At 35.1% G+C, this 21972-nt stretch overlaps 1 protein-coding gene across 1 annotated transcript in view; it reads left to right on the top strand.

Moving 5' to 3' along the window:
* ZNF638 (zinc finger protein 638) overlaps positions 1 to 20809 on the top strand; it is an 84211-nt gene extending 63402 nt beyond the window's left edge. Inside the window, exons 19-28 of the mRNA XM_065890938.1 lie at positions 111 to 245; positions 1383 to 1508; positions 5840 to 5877; positions 10320 to 11544; positions 12129 to 12194; positions 14055 to 15009; positions 15824 to 15928; positions 18283 to 18384; positions 19126 to 19244; positions 20744 to 20809. Of these exons, the coding sequence (XP_065747010.1) occupies positions 111 to 245; positions 1383 to 1508; positions 5840 to 5877; positions 10320 to 11544; positions 12129 to 12194; positions 14055 to 15009; positions 15824 to 15928; positions 18283 to 18384; positions 19126 to 19244; positions 20744 to 20809 (2937 nt within the window). The remainder of the gene's footprint in view (positions 1 to 110; positions 246 to 1382; positions 1509 to 5839; positions 5878 to 10319; positions 11545 to 12128; positions 12195 to 14054; positions 15010 to 15823; positions 15929 to 18282; positions 18385 to 19125; positions 19245 to 20743) is intronic.
* Positions 20810 to 21972: the final 1163 nt, after the last annotated feature.

Genomic DNA, 21972 nt, shown 5'->3' with positions numbered 1-21972 from the left:
TGACCTCTGAAAAATAAATTGTTAATCTGTGTTTTACACTTTGATACTTTAGCTGTTTTTCTCTTTTTCTATGCTGTCTCTTTAAAAAAAAAACAAAACAAAAACTACAGGCAAATGTAGATAAAATTTACGATCGATTTGTACATCTTGATAACTTACCAGAAGATGGACTTCAGTGTGTACTTTGTGTTGGACTTCAGTTTGGAAAAGTGGATCACCACGTATACATGAGTAATAAAAACAAGGTAACAAGGTCCCTTCTATTTTTGCTGTATGTTCTGTAAAGAATATATAATTGAACCCTATATTCTTATGGTCTGTAACTTTTAATTCAGCTTCTGAACTGAAGCACCTATAAACATTATTCAGCCTCTTAGCAGAATTATGATATACCATCATATTTTCTCCTGGACTTTGGCAGGAAGGAGGAAGAACTCTTAGTTTGAAGGGGAAATAAAAACTTGCACAAGAGAGAAAGGTAATACGTGCAAAGAGCATTGTCTTTTGGGGAAGTGCAGACTTGTGTTCATCTAGCCTTAACTACCTTTGTGACCTTAGCTAAGTTGGTTTACACTTTTAGTTCTTATTTATAAAATGAAGGGGTGTCAACCAGGTATTTCTAAAGTCCCTTTACGTTTTCTGTGCCCTCTGTCTTCTCTATTTAATTCAGACGTGTCTATGAAAATTAGATTTTGGTCAACCAAAAGGTAGAAAGGGTTTTATAGCAAAGTTGACAGTATTTGCTTCATAAAAAATACCTAATTGACCAAGTAGTAGATACTAGTTTCTTTGACATGTTTAAGAAATTTCTTTAACCATGTTTAAGTGTCAGTTCAGTGGCATTTAAACATATTCACGTTGTTGTGCAGCCATCGCCACCGTCCATCTCCAGAACTTCTTCATTTTCACAAACTAAAACTCCCTGTCCATTAAACAACAGCTCTCCATCCCCCCTTTTCCTAGCCCCTGGCAACCACCATTCTACAATTTAAATTTCTGTATTTAACTACTTTAGGTACCTCATATAAGTGGAATCATACAATTTTTGTCCTTTTGTGTCTGGCTTATTTCACTTAGCATGTCTTCCAACATGTGTTGTAGCATATGTCAGAATTTTCCTTCTTGAGGCTGAATAATATTCCATTGTATGCATGTACCACATGTGTTTATCTACTCGTCTGTTGATCGACACTTGGGTTGCTTCTGCCTTTTGACTGTGTGAATAACACTGGTATGAATATGGGTGTACAAATACTTGTTCCAGTTCTGGCTTTCAGTTCTTTTAGGTATATACTAAAAAATGAAATTGCTGGATCTTACGGTAATTCTACTTTTAATTTTTTTAGGAACTAGTAATTAATACTTTTCTATCTTTTCCAAAGGCAATTCTTCAGTTAGATAGTCCTGAATCTGCTCAGTCAATGTACAGCTTTCTGAAACAAAATCCACAGAACATAGGTAACCATGTATTGATCTGCACATTATCTCCAAAGCTAGACTCATCAGAGGTAAGATTATTTTGTATCAACTTCTGTGCTTTTAGAATATGAGGAAAGCATAAAGGTCATTCTCCCAAAGCTAGAAGATACACTCTGAAGCTGATTTCGATAATTATTCTTGGACAGTAGTCAAACTCATTCTAAGTTTAGATACTGTTTCTTTTAAAAATTTATTTTGCAATCATTATTCCAGTTTTCATGGTTTATGGAACAGTATAAATTTGTATAAATGAGAATAAATTGAGGTAATTTTAGAAAATGTAGCATATTCATTCTGATGCTTACTATGGACATATGTGCAGAGTGATGCCATATACATAGCATGATTATCTCCAGGATGCAGTCTAGATGGAGTCCATTTTGACTTCCTCCTGTTAGAAGTTTGTTCTTTTCTTTTACTTGTTTAAATTATTATACTCTCTTCTTTTATAAGAAAGAAGATTTTACAGGTTCTTGGCTTGCACAGTAATAATCTTTGAAAACTATGAATAGTTTACCTTTGAAAGAATTAAATTGAAACTCAGATGTTTTCTCTTTCTAATAGTTTCATTGTATCTCAATAGCAAGAGGTAAATAGGGCCTTATATTTGGTGTCTGCAGGTTTTTGTTAATCTGCCAAACTCTTGTGCTAGCTCAAGAAAGAGAAAATTCCACCATCTAAATCCAAATTAAATAGATCACCTATAAGTAAATGAATGCATCATGATACTGATTTAAGCACAAATTTATTTTTTTAAATAAATTTATTTGTTTTTGGCTGCATTGGGTCTTCGTTGCTGCGTGCAGGCTTTCTCTAGTTGCAGCGAGCGGGGGCTACTCTTCATTATGGTATGCGGGCTTCTCATTGTGGTGGCTTCTCTTGTTGCGGAATACAGGCTCTAGGCACACAGGCTTCAGTAGTTGTGGCACACGGGCTCCGTAGTTGTGGCGCGCAGGCTGTAGAGCGCAGGCTCAATAGTTGTGGCACACAGGCTTAGTTGCTCTGTGGCATGTGGGATCTTCCCAGACCAGGGCTCGAACCCGTGTCCCCTGCATTGGCAGGCGGATTCTTAACCACTGGGCCACCAGGGAAGTCCTTAAGCACAAATTTGTGTGCCTTGTTTAACCTGATTTCAGAAGAAAATTTTTTGAAGTTTTTAACTTTTTTTTTTTCTCAACAGCACATTGTATTTTTAAAACTTTGTGTTGTGGTATGTTTCAAGTTATTACTTTCAACTGTGTTCAGAATTACAGTAAACACAGACTACACAGAAATTTTTCTTCCAGAATTGTGGTCCCAAATTCTTAGACTTAAAATGAAACAAGTGGAAATTATATGAAATTTCTGCCTAAATTAATGCTTTATTTCCCACATCCTAATTCAACCTCATTCTTGAAGAGCACATTTAACTTATTGTAAAAGACTTATTAGCTCAACCACTGATAAGCTAGCCTTGTAATCTTGAGCATGTCACATAATGTCCATTATATCCATTTAACAAATCATAAATTGGATAGTAGAGGCAGGTGGACTAATTTCAAGGTATTGTGATAGTCTGTATGAGAGGTAATGAAAGCCTAAGCTAGACTATGAGGTGGAAATAAATCCTGCCCCCAGAGTTTTTTAATAACAGTTTTTAATTTACCATGTTTATAATGAGTTAATTAGTATCCTATGTACCCTCTGTTCAATATCCTCCCCCCATATTTGTTACCTGTAATGTTACTTCCACATGTAATACGTTACAACCTTTAATTCTATAACTATAGTTACCTTGCATACAGAGTATGAAGGCATAATTCTAAGTACTGAAACCCAGTACCTGCATTTTTGATATCTTGATTATGAAGATATTTACTGCAGAATTTAGTAATGAGAGTGGTTCTATAAAGAAAGAAATACGTGTAATTTGCACACTTGGAAGTGACTCACTTGTACTCCCAGTCTTTTCTCAAAATGATGCTGTGTTTTTGTTCAGTATTTGGGTTATGGCTTTCCTGTACAGTTAAGGAGTTGTTTTTTGTTGTTGAAAGGAAAAAAGAAGACTGTCTTCATGTTACTCGGGTCACATAACTTAATTACTATTTGTTGAATAGAATATGCTCTCTTCTTAGAGCTATCCTTCTGACACCCTGTTCTAAATTTATGGCCATTTGCTTTGTAAAGCATCTATATACCTTTGATTTTCTTTTTATTGCTCTTCTGAGTTACTTCTGTTATTTCTTGGACTCTGTATCTCCTACTCTCTTGGATTACTTTCTGTTTGCCAGAATATATTGTCAAATAATTTTCCCAGAAAGTGTGTATGGCCAGTAAACTTTCTAAATCCCTGCATATTTGGAAATGACTTTATTTTTCTCTTACATGTTTCATTGATGGTGTGTCCAGGTGGAGAATTCTGTGCTCAGATTGTTCTTGCTTTTATTGTTTTGTTTTTCTTAACCAGTGTTTTTAAGGAGAAGGCTGATTCCAATCCTACCTCTATGTAATTTTTTTTTCTCTTTGAAACCTTTTAGCATTTATTCCTAATTCATTTAGCAAATAGTTATCTAATTCCTTCTCTATGCCAGCACTGTTTTAGACTTTGGAATACATTGGTAAACAGAGGAGTCAATGGCCCAATCTTCAAGGAGCTTATTTTATATATATATATATATATATATATATATATATATATATATGTACACATACACACACACACACAAATACACACACATATATATACGTAGTGTGAGGTGGTAAAAAGTGCTATGAAGCGCTGTGGAGAAAAATCAAGAAAAAATGATAGAGTGTGCTGGATGGTGGGGTGTACAGGGGGATATGTGTATTTTAGAGTGGTCAGGCCCCTCTGAGAAAGAGTTATTTGAGAGACCTGAAAGAAAGAAGTAGGAGAGCGAACTCTTCTAACGTATCAAAGAGAAGAGGTTTTTAGAGCGAACAAGAGCTAAGGCCTTAAGGACATATTTGGTGATTTGGGAATTCCAAGGAGGATCAGTATGGCTAGTGCAGTGAGCAAGGTTTTAACTTGGTTTGGGACTTACTTCCTATATCCTGCTTAGATCAGTCATTGAATTTATGAAATCTAAAAATGAGTGTGTTCCTTCACCTGAGGAAAATTTTCCTCTTATATCTTTGAATATTTCTTCTCTTCAAATTTTAATGTTCTGTCTTTCTGGAAGTAGCACCTGTACTGATATTATGGATGCTATATCCTATTGAATTTATTTTTAGAAAAATTTTTTAGAGAGTATTCTTTAGAGTTGTTTTTAAAGTAGTTCTCTGAAATATCTTCAGTCAGTTTTGTATCCTTAATTTGTTCTCTTGTGCGTTTTTCTCTTCTGTTAATTTATGAATAAAGAAGCAAGTTAGCTAATACAGGTATCTGGTATAGATTTTCTCTACTACCATATAGGTTGGTTTTGGTTTTGGTTTCCTCTAACAAGTTTCTCCTGTGAATGAGAAGACCGCTTGTAAGCACTGTGGATGGGACTTATCAACTGCCATCTTTAATTTTCTTTATATACCATTACAATGTAGACTGGATACCTTACCAGATACCCTAGTAAAGAAGGTCTTTACTCTGGGACTCCAACACCCCACCGGGAACCTCTCTAGAAATATTATTCAGTTTCTATACAATATAATTCTCGGCTTTTAATCTGAGAAAATCTAGAGAAAGATAATTCTCAACTCAGCACACGATTCCCCACAGAAAAAGCCTTCAGCTAGTATATGTAAGTTCTAAGGGGCAGATATTTTTGCTGTTTGTTCAGTGATGTATCCTAAGTACCTGGATCAGCGCTTGGTACATAAGCACTGAATTTTAATTCCTCCTTTCATTTTGGGCCCCAGGACATTGCTTTCTTGGTGGTTCAGATACATGTTTAAAAGGATTATTGTTAAATTTTGTCCAGCACTTCTATGTGTTTTGAGTAGAAAGCTTTCTAAGTCAACTAGTCTCTCATAAATAGAAGTCTTTTAAAATAATAATTGCACAAAAAATATGTTGATATTTCAGGTTGATTGTTTTTATTCTTAGTAAAAGGTGGTATTTCCAGGCTTTTAAAGTTAAAATTTTCTTATTTATTATAAACATTATGGAAACTTATTTTTCTCATTAATTTCTGTGTGTCATTTATTCTGTATAATCTTATTTAGAAATCTTTATCAAAAAATGGGAAAAAAATTCTAGAAGCTGATGGTTATGTGGACACTGAAAACTATCTGTTTTGATATATTTTTAAGGTATGGGTTTTTTTTTTTTAGCTTAGATTTTAAGAACTGAAAACACTGCATTGATGAGTTAAATATTTTAAATCCAGTAGAATAACCTCTAATAAAATGTGGAATTATATTACAGGCTGAAGCTGAGAAAGACCCAGAACTAGGGAAAAAAAGGTATGTTGCTTTAAGTTTGCTAACAGTTTTTGTAGTACGTAGTTAATTACTGAATATTATTTCTGTATTTTATGGTAGTTGTTCACTAGTAACAAAAAGTTTGTATCTTTTATGAGTGTTATGAGGGTGTTTTTTGTTTTGGGGTTTTTGGAGGGCTCTGTTTGACCTAGGGGCCTTTTTTGTTATTATTTTTGGTCTCTTTCAGATATTTACTGATTTTTTTTTTTAGGAGAAGTGAATGTGTACACACAGTTTGAATTAAATATATAAATTTGCCTTCTTTATGAAATGTTTTGCTAAGACTCTTGAACAGCTCAACTCTGTTATCAGTATTACATTCTTGTTAGATTTTTCTATTCCAAAATAGGCACAGTAGTAAATTTTAAGTTTGTATAATCCTTTTAAATTTTCATTGAGTTTTTAAAACTGGAAAGATAATATTTAGTGTGTATTTTGGTATAAAACAAAATAATATGTACACTGCTTTATATTTTCAGAGGTTGAAAGGTTGTTCTTCAGAGTCTATACAAACTGGTAACTCACAACTTTTTTTGACCACATATAGTATATCCTGTTCGTAGTGACTTCCTCATCCTGATGAATACACTTATCACCACCCTTGTCCCATCAATGAATAACCTCCCTTTTACTGTTCTTCATTGGGAATCACTGATAGAGAATTCTTTCTCTCTTTCATACTAAGTGGTTTACCCTTATTTCTTAGTCAGTGTAGTAAGAGCTTATCAGTTTGAAAGAGGAGTTTGAGTGTTTAAATATGGAAAGTTTATTTTATTTGATACACTGCCTAATTATAAGATGCCTGTAAAACAGGATGTCTTATAGATTTTTCTTCTCAGTAATTAATTTTTATAAAATGAGACTTTTTTAAATGATAAAGATGATTATGAGTATATTAAAATACATCGGTAACTTTAAGCAATAGGTTGGCTATATGTATCCACACAGACTTTTTTAAGTTGCACATCAGCATACCAATTATATTTACATGCCTAAGAAGTAATAACCAACAGCAAGCAGTGTTTGCTACAAAAGCCTGCAAAGGGCTGAATAAGTAACAATGCTGCATGTAGTAGTATAGATAGACCTGCAGTCTGGCTTTAGTAACTCTGGCTGGTAATAAAGTAGGCTCTTCCAAAAATCCATTTTATATATTTCATTTGACAGTTTCTTTCACGTCCAAAACAATAGCTATTGTGTGCGTTTGGTCATTTTCTCTTTCATTGTTTTCACTTATCTTTTAAAATCAGATACGTCTTAATGAATTTACAAATAGTTGTCTAATCTTATTAATTTTTAAAGTTCTAGCACTAATAATTTCTTAATTCCCACTTTGCAGTTTTTTTCTGACTTGTATGACATTAGAGAAAAAAGACATGGGATGTGGCTGAATACTTCACATTTCTTTATTGGAGTAAGCTGATCCTGAGAAAACACTGGTCCTTGTTGGTTTTTTTTTTTTTTTAAGCACTTGTGGATGCTAATTCGTTAACATGATCCTCTTGTTTATAGTTAATGTAGAGTATTTGTTTCCTTTTTAAAAGAAATCTCACATGGATATATTAATAATTTAATAAAATTCTACATTTTCCCTGTTTTAACCAACCCCCATGTGAACATTATTTATTTATCATATGATTAAGGCTCCAAATAAGGGTGCAAGAGGAAATGTTCATCAGTTCATTAATAATGTTGGGCAGTACTCAGTGGCCCTCTGAAATAAATACTGATCTTCAGTGTTATGTCTCAGTCTAAAGTTTCTCAGAAAGTGTATGGTATGGTGTTAACCTTTGTTCTCATGGCCAGCTTTTACTATATACCTTCTCTGAAGATTTTGAAACCCTGGTTTTATGGAGGGATGGGGTAAGACAGGGGAATGGGAAATTAGATACCCCTATCCTGAACCCAGCCTTCCTGGAATCCTTTTTTGGTCCAGTTTCCAGAATATGATTTTGTTTTCTTTGTTCTTTTAAAAGACTGTTTTTTATACTCTGGTGTTAATAATTTCATTTATTTGACATCTCAAACTGACTTTCCAAGCTAACTTGATGAACACTGAAGGTTTTTACCATATCAGCCAGAAAACTAGGTACTAATTTTTGGAAAATAAATCCTATGAAGAAAGCACTATAATTTTGAAAGACTGGCACACAAGAACAAATATGGAATTAACCCATTTTCCTAAGTAGGTTCATGCTGTCTGTTTCAAGTGTGAAACTGCATAGTGATTCATTTTATATAAAAGATAACAGCTTTTTAAATTTACTGACAAACTTTAAATGTGGTAAAGGGGGAGGACTTGCTATGTCCTAGAGCCAGGAATCAAAATCTCCATTGTTCACCTTCTAAAGCCCAGTAAATTGGTGTTTTTGTATAGCTCTAGTTTTTAAAGCCTTTAGGGTTAATATGCAGTTCTGTACTGAGGCAGGAGTTTGAATTTAATGTTCATTATTGGAAATGAGTCTTGTAACTTAAAAATGAAAGCTTATTTCTTGAAAAATAATATTTATATAACTGCTTTAACTGAATATTACAACTTTTTCTTTGTCATACTTGTGCTTGGCAGCAAGTTTTTTTTTTTTTTTTTTTTTAACTTTTCCTAAGAATTTGGAACACCAAAAATCAGCCATTGGTTTTTTTTGTTTGTTTGCGGTACGCGGTCCTCTCACTGTTGTGGCCTCTCCCGTTGTGGAGCACAGTCTCCGGACGCGCAGGCCCAGCGGCCATGGCTCACGGGCCCAGCCGCTCCGCGGCATGTGGGATCTTCCTGGACCGGGGCACGAACCCGTGTCCCCTGCATTGGCAGGCGGACCCTCAACCACTGTGCCACCAGGGAAGCCCCCATTGGTATTTTTTAATATAAGGGATGTGAATCATTTCAAATACAAACCTTTAAACCCTTTCAGCATACAAAGGATAGCTTATACAGTTGAATAGAATATTATTTGATAAAGGTCTATGGTTACTGACTTTTTAACTTAAATAAATTCGTCAAACTCTTTGCCTTAATGGCTTTTCTTTAAGAGGTGTTTCTCTGATCTCTTAGAAAAGTTTTCTCCTCTGGAAGTTTAAACTTACCATCATTGGAGGAGGGAGGAATAGTTTATTGGCTCATATGATTAGACCCTGATGTGGTAGCACTTTTTCAAACTTCTGAACTATTATTAATGTCTCAGGACACGGACACCATCTTGCAGTAACTAAAGAATATATAGCCATCCTTTGAGAAGCATATCAAAAGGGATGTCTCATCCCCTCCTTCCTTGAAGAGTAGGAGGAAAAAGTCAACACTGAGATATTGATATGGCAGGATCACTTTCTGGAGTCTTTTTCCAAGCTGTACCTTCTAATGTAATTAAGCAGATGTATTTGTTAAACATTATTGTGTTGACAGCGTGCTGGATGTGTCTTCAGAAGCTAAGATTTTCCTTATTACTATTCAGGATAATCTCTTATCTATGGAGCATTAATATAAAAAGTTTATTCTGTCTCAGTGAAAATAGTTGTATCGCACACTTTTATTTTTATGTTGGATTTGGGAGGACCTTGATGAATTAGATCAGTTGCATGTTATTTGCCATGTATTTCCTCCATTTCTTCTAAATAATTTTACTTAAAATTTTAAGCTATGTATCAGAATCTTAAATTAGTCTCTGTAACTGGAAGGATTTCTTTTAACAAATTTCTTCTTGTGATACAGCCAAAGGCACATACTTTATAATAAGAATACATGTTTATGTTAAGGTGATTGTATCAGCTTTGCCTCTAACTTTAATCTCCAACAGAGTATTTAAAAGATATTTCCAAAGAAAGTTTTCTTTTAAGTATTACTAATAAATACAGTTCTTGGGAAATTGAAAACAAATCTGTTTCACATCCAAAAGAAAGAGGTGACGTGGTTAAGATAACTGTGGCCTATCAGTTCTGTTCCTTTTAGGTAAGGCTCACTTATAAAATTGTAAATTTTAAAGCATGGATCATTAGTTTCGCGAACCATAAACATGTTTTATTATTTCAGTTACCACTGTTGGGGAGATAGGACCTAATAATAATTTGAGATGTCTCAAATTCACATTCAGCCTTCTGGTCTCCGGGGCAAACTTGACACAGAAGGAAAAAAAAAATGGTTATAACTTATATGAGTAAAATGATTGTATCAGTGGTCATAATATTGCCATAATTTCCTTTGAACTAAAAAGAAATCTTTAGTGCAATGGAGGATCTTTTTAAAATTTTATGTTATTTGTATATTTACATCAAAATTTCTTAACCATTATAATGCTGATTGACTGGATTTCCCAATGCTTATTGCTCTTGTATCAGGAAGTCTTAACAATTAGCATCGACAGGACTATTTATGATGGTTGAATTCTCATCATAGTTTGATATTTGTTTGTGTTCTTTTTGTTTTTAAATACTTTTAGCCCTGACTTGAAAAACCGTCCAGTTGATGAAAGTGAGGTGCAAAGAGCAGCTGATAGTCCCTCTGTTAAACCTAGTGAAGTTGAAGAAGAATCTATTCCCAGCATTCAAATAGAAGCTTTTATACAACAGGAAGAGCCTTGTGAGGAAGAACCAGAAAAAGCACTATGTGTCTCTGACTTTGCTATTGAAACATTTGAAGTTGAAACTCAGGGAGAGGAGGTCAAAGTGGAAATTCCTCTTGTAGCATCCACTCCAGCCAGTATTGACTTATTCACTGAAAATGGAGAGCAGTCTGTTTTAAATCAGCAGGTGTATACCAGTGACTTTGAGAAGGAAGAGGCAGAAATTATTAACCCTGAAACAGAATTATCATCATCTGATAGTGCATTTATAGAAGAAAGGAACATCAAAGGAATTCTAGAAGACTCTCCATCTGAAGCAGAAGATTTCTTTTCTAAGATTACACAGTCTATGATAGAAGCTGTAGCTGAAGTAGACAAACATGAAACTGTTTCAGAAATAGTACCATCTACTTGTGTTGTGGCCTTAGTACCTGGAATTTCCACTGGGGATGAGCAGGCAGTGAGCACAAAGGGAATTTCTGCAAAAAGTAATATGGATGAAAAGGAGGAGAATGAATTAAGTACCAAGGAAACCAGAATGGATCTGCAAATACGAATAGAGAAGGCTGAAAAGAATGATGATAAGATGGTTGCAGAGAAGTTGGAAAAGATTGTGGCTGCAATGAAAGAAAAGCCTGCAGAAAACTCAGTGACCAAGGCATGCCCAAATAAAGGAGTGGTTCAGGCCAATAAGTCCGATGAAACTAGTAAAATTAGTATGCTTCCTGCATCAAATGCATCTAGCAGTAAATCAAGCATCAAGGCTGGTATGGTCTCTTCTCTAAAGGCAAAAGCTACAGCTTCAAAATCTGAAAACCAGAAAAGTTTTCTAAAATCTGTACTCAGAGATCAAATAAATGCTGAAAAGAAACTTTCAGCCAAGGAATTGGGTCTCCTTAAACCTACAAGTGCCAGATCAGGCTTGGCTGAAAACAGCAGTAAATTGAAACCCACTCAGAGCAGTGTTACCAGAGGAGGCAGTGGAAGGATCTCAGCCCTGCAAGGCAAAGATTCTAAACTGGATTACAGGGATATTACAAAACAGTCTCAGGAAACAGAGGCTAAACCTTCTGCCATGAAACGGGATGAGAGCAACAATAAGGTGAGGAGGGTAGGAAGAATGTTCAGAGAATCTATGAAGTGATTATCTCTGTAGCTAAGGAGCAGGAGATGTAATCTTGTTTTATGCTTTCATCTCCTCACTCCCTTCGCCCCCAAGCTCCCTTTTCCCTTTCTTAAATGACTCCATTGATTTAAGCCAGTAGACACTTAGAATAATAAGCTCAAGTCTGTAATTTATTAACAGGTGTGAAAGCATTATTTGGATAAAGTGTGGTCAGAAATAAAACTTTGTATTCAAAAAAAAAATTCTGCATTGAATCTCCTGAGGTGATTTAGCACTCTGCTCCTGCAATGGGAAACAGTTTTCTCTTTTAAATTGAAGCTCCCTTTATCAGCTTACTGATGGCCCGACTTAGGTAGTAAAACTGAATTTAACTACAACTTATGGAGATGATGCCTATACTGTTAAATGATTGTTGACTTAGCTTGGTATACCTGTTAAATATTTGTATAATTGAATGTGTTTGGGTAATATTTGCTGTTTGAATTCTTTTTGTGTTTTAAAGAACATTAATAACCTAGTTGTAAATTCTGTTTTTCTGTATTTCTTATTTAATATTTCAGACTTTGACTGGGCAAAACACTAAGACTTCTAAAAGCACCACTGGTAGAAGTTCCAAACCCAAAGAGGTAAGAAACAATCTACTAACACAGACCCATCTATTCCATCATTCCATAAAAGAGTTCGTCCACCTTGTAACTTGTGTCTCTCCTGTAATAATTAGTTTGATATAGAGCAAGGGACAGGAATGAGATAGTATATTTTTGACCCCACCACCAGTTCGTTTTCTGACCTTGAGCTAGGCTAAATAGTTTGTTCTTGGTGTGGGGCAAAAAGTTACACAGGGATGGAAAGGGGATTAGAGTAGGAAGACACGTCCAGTCTCACATCAGTAGGAATGGGTTGTAACACAGAATAAAATCATCTATGTAAAGGAGGTTGACATTTGACTTGAGTCCTCTCCATTTTGTTATCCTTTTGGTATGGCTCAATTTATCCTAACAAGACGGGCTTTAAGGTTTACTTTCTTGGTACTGACTTCTACTGCCAAATAAACGTGTTACAATATATTTGGCTGTTTGGTATTTTAGATTTCTGTTATTCATAGAATATTTTTTCAGTTATTTTACTTTTTTCCCCTGGTAGGGCATAAATTTGGGTCTATTTTATTAGAGCAAGGAGAAATGTTAGTAGTTTAAGAAGCAGAAGTAAGGATTATGGTTCTTCCATGGCTTAATAAATTGATAGTACAGTTGCTTACAGATTCCCCCTCCTGCCCTAAATTTACTGGGTATGTATTGTAATGCCACTATTATATTTACTAGTAATTGACCATTGATAGTGTACTAAATGTGTAGGATGCCTGCCAGGAATTTATTTTCTTTAGTAATTGGCACCATTTTTCAAATTACAGATACTATTTTTTTTCCAAGTGCAGTCATATTTGTCATTAAGTCTTAGTAATAAATTTTCCATATAACTTTCTCAAAATATAAATCTTATATAGGCATACCTCAGAGATACTACAAGTTCTATTCCAGACCAGAATAGTAAAGTAAATATCTCAATAAAAGTGAGTCACACATATTTTTTGGTTTCCCAGTACATGTAAAAGTTATGTTTATACTATACTGTACTCTATTAAGTGTACAGTAGCATTGTGTCTTTAAAAAAATGTGCATCCCTTAATTAAGTACCTTATTGCTAAAAAATGCTAACCATCTTCTGAGTCTTCAGTGAATCATAATCTTTTTGCAGTCGTAACATCAAAGGTCACTGACCAGAGATCACCATAACAAATATAATAATAATGAAGAAGTTTGCATATTGTGAGAATTACTGAAATGTGACACAGAGACATGAAGTTAGCAAGTGCTGTTGGAAAAATGGCACCATTAGACTTATCACAGGGTTTCCACAAATCTTCAGTTTGTAAAAAGTATCTGCAAAGTACAATAAAGCGAAGTGCAATAAAGCAAAATGTGCCTGTATCTTAGTATTACACATCTTAAAATATGTATATAAATTGATTGATGGAACAATCTAGTTAGCTATTAATTTTCTAGTTGCATTTGAGGTGCTTTTAGTAGTCCATGAAGTCTCCAAAACACTTGCTAGATATCATTTAACGTATGGAATAGTAAATTCTTTATATTATATTAATTGTTTGATAAATGCTCTTAATGTAGTATTTTTGTACATCATATTGACAATTCGCACATCATTTAGGAAATAATTGTAATCTTACTGAAATTAAGTAAAGGTGGAATTAGATTGATATTGTTAGGATTTTACCTTTGGCATTGTTTACTCTTCGGATTTGTTTGTGGGGCTTTGAAAAATAACTAATTTCAGCTTTTGGAAACATCTCTATACTGAAATTCTCACAAATGATAGATATGTCATGAACATTTATTGAGACTGTATGGAATCTAGCCAGTTATCAGTAGTTGTTCACAATTCTGTGAGTTTTTTTACCTTTCCAACAGGAACCCTTATTTCCATTTAATTTGGATGAATTTGTTACTGTGGATGAAGTTATAGAAGAAGTGAATCCTTTTCAAGCCAAGCAGAATCCACTGAAAGGAAAAAGGAAAGAAGCTCTCAAAAATACCCCTTCCTCTGAACTTAACTTGAAGAAGAAGAAGGGGAAAATCTCTGCTTCTCGTGTTGTTGAGGGAGAATTATCTTTTGTAACATTGGATGAGATTGGGGAAGAAGAAGATGCAGCTGCACATATAGCACAAGCTCTAGTCACTGTGGATGAAGTAATTGATGAAGAAGAAATAAATATGGAAGAAATGGTAAAAAATTCAAATTCACTTCTTACATTAGATGAGTTAATTGATCAAGATGATTGCATTTCCCACAGTGAACCTAAAGATGTTACTGTACTGTCAGTGGCTGAAGAACAAGATCTTCTCAAACAGGAACGCTTGGTAACTGTGGATGAAATTGGAGAAGTGGAAGAGCTACCTTTAAATGAGTCAGCAGACATAAGTTTTGCTGCTTTAAATACTAAAGGAGATGAGGAAAATACTGGAAGGGATTCCATTGGGTTCATTTCTTCTCACATGCCTGAAGACCCTTCTGCTTTAGTTACTGTAGATGAAATACAGGATGACAGCAGTGATCTGCATTTAGTGACATTAGATGAAGTAACTGAAGAGGATGAAGACTCTCTGGCAGATTTTAACAACCTTAAAGAAGAGCTTAATTTTGTTACTGTTGATGAAGTTGGAGAGGAGGAAGATGGAGACAATGATTTAAAAGTTGAATTAACACAAAGCAAACATGACCATCCCACCGATAAAAGAGGGGATAGAAAAAAGAGAGCTATGGACACAAAGAAGACAAAACTTGAAGCTTTGTCCCAAGTGGGTCCAGTAAATGAGAATGTTATGGAAGAAGATCTGAAAACCATGATTGAAAGACACTTAGCAGGTAGATACTCAGAAGTGGTAGCTTTTGCTTTATGAGGGGACTACATTAAAAATTTTTTTAAATATATGTTACAGCATTACCAATAATTTCACTGTGTATTGACATAAGAAGCCAACAGATAGTTATGGCCAAGTGATATTTTCCAAAGAAATATGTTCAAGTTTCACAAATTTCTCTTAGTTCAGACCCTGCCCCAAGTTACTGTATCTCAAGAAAAGACAACAAAGCCAGAAAGCAAACTAGAATACCCAGATTAGAATTGGAATGAAAATGATATGTTTGTATTATTGAGAAAATACAGCTTTTGATAAGTAGAAGGCTGTTTATACCAGCCTGCCTTCTAGTTTCTGCTTAGACTTAGGATTTGGGAAAATTTGTGAAGGTACCATTTCACTTTTAAGTAATATTTTGATGGTATAGAATAATAGGTCAGCTCACTTTCAGTACTTTAGGGAGATCAAAATAATTTCAAATACAAAAATCTTGAAAGATTTAACCAAACTAAGAATAAAAAATACTAGCAAGGTCCCACAGTCTTGAACAAAATAGAAAAATGTGTGTAGGCTCCTTGAGAAAAGCAGGTGGGAAGGTGGAGTTTTGATCAGGATAAGTGGGAAAATAAAAGGAGAATGCTTAGACTAGTGCTGAATTTTTAAAAACAGAATTCTTCTATTTTATATTAGAAATAGGTTTCCTTCCCAAATTTGAGTAATATCTATCTTGTTTGCAAAAAAAGGTGTTAAAGTTGTTATTCAGAGTTAAAAGCAATTTAAACACTGTTACTGTAGCAATAAATTAGACTTTCTCTTTAAAGCTAAAGTGCCAGCCAAGAGAGTTAGAATTGGGAAAACGCCACCATCAGAAAAAGCTGTTACGGCAGAACCAGCAAAAGATGAAGAGGCCTTCCAAATTAGTGAAGGTAAAGCAGGATCGACAGAAGTGGGGGAGAGAGTAACACAATATGAGGAGGTGGTTAAAGTTCCAAAGATCTACTGTCTAAGAAGAAAAGTAGAAAAAGAGTCAACAGAGCAGGGATGGGAGTTGAGGGAGTGAGGGAAGGCAGCCCATTAATGATTAGATCTGGATAAAGATTTTTATCTTTGCAATTATAGAGATAATGGAACATAATGGAATGGGATAATAGAGAATAATATGTGATCCTATTATAATAGAATGTGACAAATTTTCGTGGAAATGATCTACGAAAGGTTATTCTGACCATGTTGCAGCATCAAGTAAAAATTATTTATTAACTAGCTTTAATTTGTGTACCAGGTCCCTTGCTTTGTGGATGCTGCCAAGCAGGCAGCCATGAATTAAATAAGATGTCTTAATAACATTAATACAATTTATGTTGAAAGAAATAGGGAACAGTGTCTAGAATACTCCAGTTACTTAACAAGTATTTGTCATTGTGTCCATATATTCATAGCAAAATCCTAAATCCCTAGTACCATTCTCCTTGAAAACAGCACCCTCATTGCCCTCCTGCTTTTGTATGCTATGTTCTCTAAGGAAAAACTACCACCTGTGATTCAGTGGAATCTCATTGACCTAGCTCTCAGCTGGGTCCTCAGTGCTGCTCCACAGTTTATTTAGGCCTCTTCCTTTCCCATTTCCTAACCAGGTGTAATAAAAACCTAAAACCCTTCTGCTTGTTGTCATACTGGATTAAGTTTTTTTCTTCTTAATTTAGTCTTATTTGACTTCTCTGCATCATTTGTTACTGTTGATTATGTACTCTTTCTTGATGCTCTCTCCCTTGGCTAAGTGGGTACTCCTCCTTTGTTTATTGTTCTCCATTAACCTCTCCTTGATACCAAGCCATAGTCAATGGTTTTACTAACTGACAAATGCTTCCAGCATAATTTCATGAGGGCTTTCCCCCCTCGGATTTCTGTTGTGATAGGGCAACTTCAGCTACCAGTTTGCTTAGAACTGCCTCATCTCAACAGAAGAATAGAAAAAGAATCATTTCTTTACTGCTTTTGTAACCATTTATTTTCATTAATAGACAATATATTTGATGAAAGAATCTAGCTTAAGAAAAAGTCATTTTTTAAATAATTTTAAACTTAAAATATTTGTTTTAATCTCTTAAATGATTATGTAATTATATATAATATGTATTATTGTTGTTATTAGATAAAGGTGCCTTTGGCCTGGTAGCAGCAAATGTGTTTGAGAAAGTATTACTCTGTTGAGGGTTGTAGCAAGACACTGGAGGCTGTTTTAAGCATCAAGTCAAGAAAAGCGAGACAGCCTTTTTAATCTACTCTTTGGGACTTGATGACTGGTAAAATGCAAGGAGTAAGAGAACAGTAAATAACGATGTCATAGTTTCTAACCATCCCCTCAGATTTGGGAAAGAGTAGCCCAGTTACATGGGGAGAGCACTGAACTTGAAGTCACAAGTCTCTGTCACTTACTGGCTATGCATCCTTGGACATAATCAGTTTCTTACCTCTTTCGGTTTTTCTTTCTCCATCTGTGAAGAAACAGGGATAATAATGATTTGACCTGCTTGTCTCACATGAGATAAAAGCTAAATGAATGATATGTATGTGAGAGAGATTTGTCCAGTGCTTTACAACAGTTAGGTATTTCAGCTGCTGAGGGTAACCAGAATTGCTTGGAACCAGTTTTTGTTTTTGTCTTCCCCCAAGATCCTGTTAGGCATTTTGCTGATAACATTGAGTGCTTCTTACATGTTAATTCACTTTGCTGGGTTTGAATGTTTGTAATTTCACTTGTGATTCAGTCTAACAAGGGTCTTAGTCCATCAGTTTAGGCTTTGTTTTTCTTGGTTGGAAGGGTTTCAACACAGGACAGCAGAATTATTCTCTGCTCTGTGTCCTTTTCTCCTCAATCCACACTCTTCTCCCACCCCAGCACTTTTTCATACACACGTTAACTCTTGCCAGTAATATAGAACTTGAACTTCTTCCATTACCTTTAAAATTTTTTCCTGAACAATGTGTAAATAAAGTATGCTGCTAAGCTTTAGTCCCATATCCTTGAATCTATTTAATAAGGTTGAACAGATTTACCCATTTATTCCTTATATAAAGACTCTTGGAAGAATAGTCGGGTGGGATTAACCAAGAAAGGTTTACTTAGAGAGATGATCCGTAAATTAATCTTTTTTTTCATAGATTAATCTTTGAAGGCAGAGATTATCTGATGTTAGCTTCAGATAACATCACTTAATATAAAATCTATAAATCTATTTTGAATAACTTTTTTTTTCCTTGAAAAATTTAATGACTTTAGTTGATGAAGAATCTGGATTAATGGATTCAGAACCAGAAAGAAAACGCAAGAAGATTGAGGACTCTTCTTTGGGGAAATCAGTGGTACCTGATGTCCCTGAAGGTAAAGTAAAAACGACATTTTTTCCATATCCATGTGAAATAAAAATTCAGAACCGTATTAAGTGTTCTGTTGTTTAGATGAGTAATGCAATGACCTTGCTTAGATGATTAGAGTGGAAATTAGCAAGCTTTGCACACTGGCATTTCTGAGAACAGTTTATTAAGCTGTGTTTTTACCTGACAAAGATACTTTTATTGCACTCGTGAAGTCTGGGATATGTACTCTGTTTGTTGCTCTGGTAAGAATTGAGTTATACTTGCCCAGGCAGAAATTCCAGTTGAGTAGGACATGATGGAAAAGCTTAGCTAGCAAACTTTGTTCATGGCCAGCTCAGATGAGCTAAGGGGCACCTTATTTGTTTACCCATCGTATTCCTCAAGCAGACAGTTGACTATCATTTTGCCTCTTCTCCCTGTTTTATTTTAACAGTGGATTCCTAAGAGGTTTATTTCAAAGACTACCAGATTCTTTTCCAGTGAACTGCTATTCTGAAGGAATTCCCTGCCATTCCTGGAGGCTCTGGAATATTACAGAATTTGTTTAAAAATAAAGACTTCTGTTTTGTGATTAGAGGCTTAATTGCTCTTGATCCCTAGATATATAACAGTGTGTATTATGTTTGTACATAAATGTATACTGTGCTTAGTATGTTTATCATGTTCAGATAAATTAACACAGCTCTAGATAAATTATCGTTAATTTTTTTCCTTCCTCTTCCCCCTCTCTCTTCCTGTCCTCTAGATTTAGACTTTCTTGTACCGAAGGCTGGATTCTTCTGTCCAATTTGTTCCCTCTTCTACTCAGGTGAAAAAGCAATGACAAATCACTGCAGGAGTACACGTCATAAGCAAAATACAGAGGTAGATATTTCTTATTTTTAACTCATCAAATCTTCAGGTGGTGGTATTATAGTCAAACTACTGAAGTGTCCACACAACATGTACATTCTTTCCTTTTGGAAGAACTTTTTAAGGTTAGTTTATTCCTCTTAAGTTCAAAGTACTATTCATGTCCTTCACTGTATCTTGCCAGTAACTCCTAGTTTTTATTTCTTTTCCTCTGGCAGCGTTTGCCAGAGTAGATTTTGCATATCACTAGTCCCATGTGACACTCCATTAAAGTGTGGGAAACTGTATATTCTGATGCCCTCTTGCAGAGTCATGGACACATAACATGTTAAAGTTTCAGACTTGTCTAGCCAAAGAATCCACTTAACTTTATTTAATCCATTTCCTCACTACTACCACCTCTGTTTTTAGTTGTACATGTCTTTGGGACACATTTAGATTAGAACTGTAGAGAATCATCATTAGCCGTAATTGAAACAGTGGTTCTGATTCCTCCTGAATGTTTGAGAGTTGCTTTATATATCCTCTGTATTGAATTTGTGGCACAGACACTCATCTAACATTCATTGAGCTGTTATTTGCTGGAAGCTTATTCAGTCCCCCAATCAATTTTATGAGGTAGATGCTATCAGTTCCAATTTTGAAGATGAGGAAACAGGATTAAAGAGTACCTAATCCCCAAGATCACATAGCTAGTTAGTGGCAGATTTAGGATTTGAACCTACCTTTGTTTTATTCTAAGCTTATGCCCTTAAACATTGTGCTGTGCTACCTATGCTCTTAACGTGTCACTTTTCCACTTGAAATCTTCCACTGGCTTCATATTACACTTGGAATAATACGCAAACTTCTTATTGTGGGTCTGTAAGGCCCTACATGATCTGATTTTTTTTTCCTACTTCTCTGACCTCACTGTTATTGCTCACTGTGTTTCAGCTTTTTTGGCTCTCTTTTTGTTCGTACATGAAATGCCCCTTTGCTGCCTTTGCACCTTTATATTGCTGTTCCTTTGCCCTCTCCCAGCCCCCCTTGTATAGCTGGTTCTTCCTCATCTTTTAGGTCTCGACTCAAATAACAGCTTCCCTGAAAGGCCTTTGACAAAGAAAGACCTAGCTAAAGTAGAACACTCCTCCCAACCCAAAAAGCAGTCAATCTCATTTGCTTTACAGTCTTTCTTTCCTTTATGATACTTACCACCACCCCCTAAATTGTTTATTCTTTTATTGTTTCTCTTCCCCTACTAGAATGTCAGCTCCATGAGGTAAGGGGCCTTATCTATCTTCTTGACCACTGAGTCCCCAAGCATCAAGATAATGCATAAGTATATCATAAATATCAGATGATTCACAAATGGAAGGAAGGAATGTTAATGTAAGGCACTGTGTTTCTAATCTTTATTCTGTAGGATCAAGCTCTTTAAATTGTAAATACAGTGAAATATATAAGATACATTTGTAACACAGCAAAGCAACATCTAATAAATATTTTATATTATGAATTGCTTTTAACAGAAGTTCATGGCCAAGCAAAGAAAGGAAAAGGAGCAGAATGAGGCTGAAGAAAGAAGCTCTAGGTGATTGGGGGAAAGGGGAAAAAATTCATTAGAAATTCGTTTAGGGTCCAGTTGATTTGTGTATTTTTGTTATCACTTAATTTGTAATTTTTGTTTCAGAAGCAAATATTCATGTTGTACAAATTTTGATTGCCCTTGATGTAGAGAGACTGAAGGGGAAAGTATGATGGGTTTGATTTTTATATCAAATCATCAGGCATGGAGAAATATCTTTTAGAAGTGTTAAAATAAATGTTCCTACTGTATATTTAAAATACCATGTTGTGTTTGTGGCTGATTTATTAAAGACTTGCTGGCCTCTGCAGACAAGCTTCTCTACAACCACTGAGACTTGGGATGTTTGGGGATTCTTCTTGTGTTACTGGAAATCATAGGCGTGACAGTGTTTGACTTTGCTTCAACTGGTACAGGTCAAAGATTTCTTAAAACTCTCGATTTTTCTGGGTAAAATTCAATTACAGCATGTTTGGCTCAGGTAGGTTTGAGTAAAACCTTGCTTGACTTTTTTAATGGCTTAGAAAGACATTTTTTCTGCGTCTGGTAACATCTGCTATTTTTGCCAGGACCCATTTAACGTAGCTCCTAGCAAGTCATTTAATATTAACTTGAAACTACAAAGACAAAGTAGCCTTTACTTTCTGTAGACCACAAGAATTGCTTTTTAAACCACTTGAATTATTATTTAATGTTTGTGGGGAGTTGTAAAGGTACAAAAAAATAATTCACTGGATTGTTAGGTGCTGGACACAGCCCTGTACTGTAAAGTTTTAGATGAGGCCATGCTTCAGACATAAGCCTACTGACTGAGAATTTTTAGTATCTGATTCTTTATCTCTTTAGATTAGAATGCACCAATTAACAATAGAGGGTGAATGGAGGGAAACAAAAAACAACTACTTTTTTAGATCTCTTACTCCCATCACAGCACAAGAGTTAGCTCACAGTCAGCAAGAGTGGAGTGAAGAACACAGCATCTTTTTGTTGCTCACCAAACTCACTGCACACTCAGTTCGCACTTAGCCACAGCCTGAGCAAAATGATAAAATACTACACGCCACAGAGTAAGGAATGGGGTGGGGAGAGGGATGGCTTGTGAATGCCAAGAGTCTGTTGTAATTAAAACCATATAGGTGAATGAGGTACTAAGAGGGAGAAGAGCTATTAAAA

Source organism: Phocoena phocoena, chromosome 14 (assembly GCF_963924675.1).
Source record: "Phocoena phocoena chromosome 14, mPhoPho1.1, whole genome shotgun sequence".
NCBI lineage: Eukaryota > Metazoa > Chordata > Mammalia > Artiodactyla > Phocoenidae > Phocoena > Phocoena phocoena.
The sequence above is the reverse complement of the archived record's forward strand: the minus strand, read 5'-3'. Positions and strand labels throughout refer to the sequence as shown.